The sequence below is a fragment of the Cucurbita pepo genome, chromosome LG16 (genome assembly GCF_002806865.2).
Source record: "Cucurbita pepo subsp. pepo cultivar mu-cu-16 chromosome LG16, ASM280686v2, whole genome shotgun sequence".
Lineage (NCBI taxonomy): Eukaryota > Viridiplantae > Streptophyta > Magnoliopsida > Cucurbitales > Cucurbitaceae > Cucurbita > Cucurbita pepo.
The window spans coordinates 502890-509723 of NC_036653.1; the positions used below are offsets into that span (position 1 = coordinate 502890).

General features: G+C 38.6%; 1 protein-coding gene across 1 annotated transcript; it reads right to left on the reverse strand.

Annotated features, from left to right (window-relative positions):
• Window positions 1-620: 620 nt before the first annotated feature.
• Window positions 621-3263, reverse strand: LOC111777827 (probable pectinesterase/pectinesterase inhibitor 20). The gene is made up of 3 exons (XM_023657548.1): window positions 2552-3263; window positions 2213-2470; window positions 621-1309 (listed from the first exon to the last, which is right to left on the reverse strand). Exons 1-3 carry the CDS (start codon window positions 3261-3263, stop codon window positions 621-623), a joined length of 1659 nt encoding a protein of 552 aa, XP_023513316.1.
• Window positions 3264-6834: the final 3571 nt, after the last annotated feature.

Sequence of the window (6834 nt, forward strand, 5' to 3'; positions counted from 1 at the left end):
TTTTTTTTTTTTTTTTTTTTTTTTTTTTTTAACTCGTAAAAAAATCTTATAAAAAATATATCACTTCGTTTATAAACTTAAATTTTTTTTAATTTTCATAATAATCTTAAGAGTTGGGTTGAGTTGTAATCCAATTTTTGGGTTGGTCACGTAAAAAAAATGTCAACCCACAGTATCAAGCCAAGATTAAGGATGTTTGTCGACAAGCTTTCATCCATCCGTGAACCGGTTTCTCTTAAAGACCATATCACTTTTTTCGTAAGTCCTTGGTTTCGAATATAATACTTTTGTCACATCCATTCAGCATCCCACCGAGCTCCCTCAAATTGGTTAGAGCATCATAATTCAAATCATCAGCTATAACGACCCTACGTTTTTGCTTAAGTATAAAACCGTCACTTATAATTCAAGGGGAAAATACTTTTAGAATCTCGAGTCTCTCAAAAAATAATATATAAACTAATAAAATAAAAACTAGGAAAGATATATTAAATCATTAATTGAATTATTACAATTTAAAAAGTGATAAAAGCATTAAAAATAATAAATTGTAGAATACATAAATCATCACCAACTTCAAAAGAGAGAGAGCGCGCAAGAAAATCAAATATCAAATTCAATTATGATATTAAACCGCCGCTGTAGGGCACGGCGGTGGGCGGCAGCCATTGATCTCCGGCCAAGATTTCAGACACCGTGAAGATATTAGCAACGGTGGCGTTGATTACCCCGACCGCCCACTGCGCCCGCCGCGAAGTGTCGGAACCCGGCCCAGAGTTATCAAACTCGGCGTAGTACGAAGTGTTCAAATTCAAAGTCCCGTCCCACTCCTTCCACCCTGCAGGGTCGATGAAGGCATCGATAAACGACTGCATGTAAACTGTTCGAGAAAATTCCTTCCACGGCCGCCCTAAATAGCTCTTGGTGGCGGGGCTAGCGGCGAGGTCGGGTGTCGGTTTGATGGTGCATTTGTGAATGAAGATTCCGGTGTTCTGATTCTGGTCGGTCCGGCCCTGCGCTGTGAGGGCGTTGAATTGCCCGCTCAGAGGGAGGCGAGCGTAGATGTTGCAGTTTTGTAAGACGACAGCAGCGTTGCCGAAGATGAAGTCGACCGTGCCGTAGATGTCGCATTCTCGGTAGAATTGGCGGAGGGAGTGAGTGTATAGAGTGTCTTGGTATCCTTCGAATATGCAGCTGTAGAACGTCGTCATGTCGGCGCTCACTCGCAACGCCACGGCTTGGTGTTTGATGGCGCCGGCGGTGTTGGTGATGGTTAGGTTTGCCCCGAAGAACCCTGTTCCCTCCACGACTGCCACCAAGAAAGAATTTTAAAGATGATCCTAATTATTCATAGTTTCATATCATTAATAGATTTAAATTCAAAAAACTAGGTGTTAAACACGTTTGAAAGTTCATGAACCTATTCGTGGGAATATGAAGTGTAATAGCTCAAACTCGTTCACTTTGGCCCGTTACGTATCGTTGTCAACCTCATGGTCTTAAAACGCGTATGTTAGGGAGAGGTTTCCATACCCTTATGAGAAATGTTTCGTTTCCTCTCTAAATGATGTGGGATCTTACAATCCACCCTCCTTGGGGGCCCAACGTTCTCACTGACACACCGCTCGGTGTCTAGCTCTGATACCATTTATAATAGCCCCGAGCGATGGACCAGCAATGACGCTGAGACCCCAAAAGGGTGGATTGTGAGATCTCACATAGGTTAGAGAAGGAAACGAACAAACCTCTCTCTAATAGACAAGTTTTAAAATCGTGAGGCTGACAGTGATACGTAAACGAGCCAAAGTAGATAATATTTGCTAGTGGTGGGTTTGGGCTGTTACATATGGTATCAAAGCCAAACAGGGAGCATTGTGTCGGTAAGAACATTGGGTCCTCAAAGGGATGGATTATGAGATCCCACGTCACTTGGGGAGGGAAACAAAGCATTCCTGATAAAAGGTGTGAAAACCTCTCCCTAATAGACGCATTTTAAAACCGTGAGACTGATGGCGATATGTAACAGCCAAACCAAACAATATCTACTAGCGGTGGGTTTTGAGCTCTTGAAACGAAGGTTTCTCTCTTCCATTTAATTTTGAATGCAAGGGAAGGGACGTCAGCTCATATTGTTTCGTCGTAAAATATTAATATAAAACGTCATAGAGATTCATAAATTTTAAAGTTAGGAATACGTCGAAGAGGAACTCACTGACGGTCGCGCTATTGAAAGTGGTAGAGCCATCAACGACGTTCTTGTTCCCAGTGATGATAGTTCTGTTGTTACCTTCTCCGATCATCAACACGTACCTTTTACTTTTCGGAACCACTACGCTCTCTGTGTAAATCCCGGCAGTGACGAAGATCAAAAAGTACCCGTTCGCGGCGGTGGATTTATCGGGAGCTGCCGCGATGGCGTCATTGATGGTGGTGAAGTCATATGCTCCATTTTGGTCCACAGCAACAACACCTATTGAACAAAGAATCAATGTAGATTAAGAAAATAATAACAATAATCAAATTTGCATAAGAAAAATTCAAGGGTTCATACCATTGACCAAAATGCCATCATCAGCATAATTGGTCTGAAGAAGCCTTCGAGCCGCCGGCTTCTTCCCACGCACCAACCGCTCATAATAGGCGCGGTCTTTGGGCGACATTTTGAGCTTCAACGGACCATTCCCGAACCCAAAATGGTTAGTTTTTGGCAACTTAGGAGCCTTCATGTTCTTAGGAACCCAACCCATTTTGAACAAAGAAAGGTACAAACTATAAAGCTGTCTATCAAAGGAGATAGCTTTCACCACCTTATCAACCAAGCCCAAGCCCGAACTCGAGCCTGAGCCCGCTAAGCCATCATGACAAGTATCTACATTGGTGATCACGGCGCTAAGCAACGATATCATCTCATCAGCTTGATAAAACGGAAGGGCATTGGTGGTGGTGTTGACGGTGTCGACGGTGCTCGATATGAAGTCAAGGTTGGTCACGGCGAGGGAGCGGCAATCATGGAGGGCCGAGAGGGAAGGAAATAGGGTAAGTTGGAGATCAACGAGTGTTACAAAGGTGCGTGCTTGGACCAGGGCGTGATGGAGAGTGTAGCGACAATGGGAGTGGACGGAGGCCGGGGAGGAAGGGAGGAAGGATTTGCAGAAGGACGGGGAGGTTGCGGATTGGCAAACCTCGACCGTCGAAACAGCGGAGGACGAGGTGAAGAGGAAGAGGAAGAGGAGAGCGAAGAATATGAGATTTGAAGAGGCCATGTTGGTGTGTTTGATGGGTTTGATTGAGATTGTGTTATTTATAGGAAGCAATTTGTGTAATGAGAAGGAGAGAGAGAAGGAAACGTGCATGCAAGTATATGTATATTATTATATGAATATGGTTTAGTTGCATACACAAAGGCCAATAATTTTGAGGTTATGCCAATGTTCATTGTCCACGTCTTATCATATGCTCCTTGCCCACCAGCTAGCATCTTACATGTATCTTTCGATACGATTTATATATATATATATACTACGATCGTTCTTAAACTATTCATAAATTATGATAATTACACGGTTTAATTTTCAGTTTGATCAATCATCTTATGAGTTTTGTTAGAATTGGACCCGTGAATTTTGAATTTGAACAATTATTTTGGATTTGTTAAGTGTTGTAATCGGCTCCTTTTATTAGGATTAGAAGTGTTCATAGAGCGAGACAGGGACGAGGAAGTTTTCACCATCTACGTCTGAGAATATTTGTTAAAACCACCTCACTTGGTGTGAAAGTTATCTATTTATAGTCAAATAAATTATGGAAAAACTAATAAATGAAAATAATAATAAACAGAAAGATATTACTGTAAATAAAATATCAAATATGATATATATATATATATATATATATATATAAAATTTAGTATTAAATATTCTTAACACCCCGCAAGTTGAGTGTCGAATTTGAACCAACGTGAAGCTTGGATCTGAAAAATTAAAACAGGATTCGAGAAACACTTTTCGTGAAGAAGTCGACAACCTGGTTCAGAGGAGGGATAGAGAAACACCTCTTTGTTCTCTATTTCATTTTCTATCCCCACAAAAATTTTCATATGTTTTTGTTGGAATTGGGATAGGACTTCCCCAAGAGGAATGCGTGACGATCTGGTTCCGGTTCCCGATATAAAGTTTTTCTCTATTTTTCTATTTTTAAATTGTTCTTTCAAAGAAAGTGTTTTAATAGATCGTTTTTATTTTACAATATAATGTTTACAAACAAAAATATAATATTCTACCGACATAATTTTTAAAGGCAAATTTTAATATTATAACATAGTTTTAATAGAAAAAGTTTCAAAAGTCTTTGACCTATTGGTAGAAAATCAAAACAAAAAAAAAAAAAAAAAAATTGTGTGCGTGTGCGTGTGCGTGTGGGGGGTGTCTGTGTGTGTCGTCCTCGATTCGACTCTGTTTATCTGTCGAGTAGAAGTTTCTCTCCACTCCTGTTAAAATATCATCACTAACTAGGGGTGTACATGGTCCGGGTTGGGTTGGGTTGAGCGATTTTTTTTACCCAACCCAAAAGTTCGGGTTGGTTAGATTGGTAACCCAACCCAACCCTCTATTTTCGGGTTGGGTTCGGGTTGGGTCCGGGTTGGGTTATCATTTTTTTTTTTTAAGTTTTATTTATCCACAATTCAGAATTATTCGCATACAATATTAGATAAAATATATTATATATTGACATTCTTAAAAATTGGTTAAAGTAAAAAAAAAAAAAATATAAGGATATATCATGAAATTAAATAAACAACAAAAATGATTAGTTTAGAGATATGGTATATAAAAAAATATATAAAAATGTTTTAATTGATATATGCTTAGTGATCTGATAAAGATAGAGAGTCGTGGACTATTAAAAAAATAAAAAATATATATATAAATTGTATTGAAATATATAAAATATATATATATAAATTGTATTGAAATATAAATATAAAAGGAAAGAAACATCTATTGTCTGGATCGGCCTGAGACTTTTTAGGCTGGCCAAAGTACCACTCTTGACAAATTCAATATGGAAAAAAAATTTAATATATTTTATATATTTGCATTTGGCTCGGGTCAACCCGAGGGTTTTACCTACGAACCAGAAACCGAACCGATTCAGTTCGGGTTCAGAAAAATGAACCCAACTCTACCCGAAATGCTAATCCAACCCAACCCAACCCTTATAGTTCGGGTTGGGTTGGTCCGGGTTGTCGGGTTGAATAGTAAGGGTTGGGTTGGTCCGGGTTGTCGGGTTGCCGGGTTGAATGTACACCCCTATCACTAACGCAATAGTGTGAAGCCCAATAATGATAAGAGTCTATTGTCCATGTATTTTATGAAAATGATTTAGGCATTTTAGGGATAAAGATACTTGATATTTATTTAGATATTTTATGAATAAGTGATTAGATATTTTAGAAATAAATTACCGTTTAACCAATGTTTTCATCCCAAGAAATTGTAAGAAGTCTCAAGCACAATATGGTGTAATAGTTTTTATAGTGTCTTGTAATCTCTTCTTAATTCGTGTTAATAAAGAGTTGAGTGTTTCCCACAAAGAGTTGTGTTCAACGATATGGTATCAGAGCCAAGTTGGTGTAGGTTGTTTGATCTCTTGAAATTCTTACTATAGTTTATGATTGCAGCTCTCTCTGGTCTTCCACATCAGAAACAATTTATTGAGATTATTAGTGAGCTAGTTTCTTTGTGTCGTGAGTAGTATGTGACTCTCCAAATTTTGTGTAAAAAAAGTTCCAAATTTTGTGTAAAAAAAGTTTGTTTGTTATTACTGAGGTATTGCCAACACGATGGGTGATTTCCAAGTCGTTGGAGAAATTAAGAAACTCAACAACAATAACTAAAACACGTGAGCAACATGCATGATCTCGTATTTACAAGGACAGAACATTTAGAAGGTCGTTGGCAGGAGTGGAGCTACTCTGCTAGAGAAGGATTCTAAAGTTGCCTTGTGCAAATGGAGAAATCAAAGCATCCACCGCAATGTTAACCTTGAATATCACAATCGAAGAAAAGATGTTAGAGCACATTTTTGGGATAACAAGACACCAAAAGAAGCATGAGACACATTTGTGGTGTTGTTCTCAAAAAGAACGATATGAGACTGCAACTTCTAGAAAACGCGCTGTTATCAATTTTACAACAGACAAGACGATTGCTCAATACTTCCAAAGGGTTAAGTCGATATGTCAAAAGATTACTAAACTAGACCCAAAATTCGTTACTGGAGAAGCTTGAATGAAGAGAATCATTATCCACGGATTGCGACCAGAATACAGAAGTTTCATCCCTAGTAGAGTTTGAAAATTTTGTTAGCTAGCTAAGAAACCATGACTAAGCAAATGGGAGACATCACAATAAAAGGTGAAAAAGAGTAAGAAACACTATGCACAAGTGAAAGTCGAAGCAACAATAAGTTGTCTACGAAACGTGAATACAAAAATGGACAAAGAAAGAAGTCACTAATGAACTACAAAACCTTGAAAGAAATTTGAAGATATTTGCTAGAAGAAGAGCCACATATCTAAAGATTATTGGTCAAAGAAAAAAACCCGTTGAAAGCAATGTGGCAACTCCAAAAAGGAGATGGAGGATGAATGAGACGCAAATGCACTATATGCCATAGAAGAAGACGAGCTAACACTCATTGTAGTGATGGAAGAGCATATCGATTACAAGAATGACTAGATCATTGATACCGAATGCTCAAACCACATAACTGACGATCAAAGTAGTACAATGGAAGTAGGGTGGCCCTCGGAGAAGAAAGTATTACCCAGAC

Bases quoted from the DNA above. Each gene is read 5' to 3' on its own strand.
- LOC111777827 (XM_023657548.1), bottom strand. From the start codon at position 3,263: ATGGCCTCTTCAAATCTCATATTCTTCGCTCTCCTCTTCCTCTTCCTC. The intron at 2,471-2,551 runs GTATGAACCCTT...TTTGTTCAATAG, and splicing joins TGATGGCATTTTGGTCAATG to GTGTTGTTGCTGTGGACCAA. The intron at 1,310-2,212 runs GTGAGTTCCTCT...TCTTGGTGGCAG, and splicing joins TTTCAATAGCGCGACCGTCA to TCGTGGAGGGAACAGGGTTC.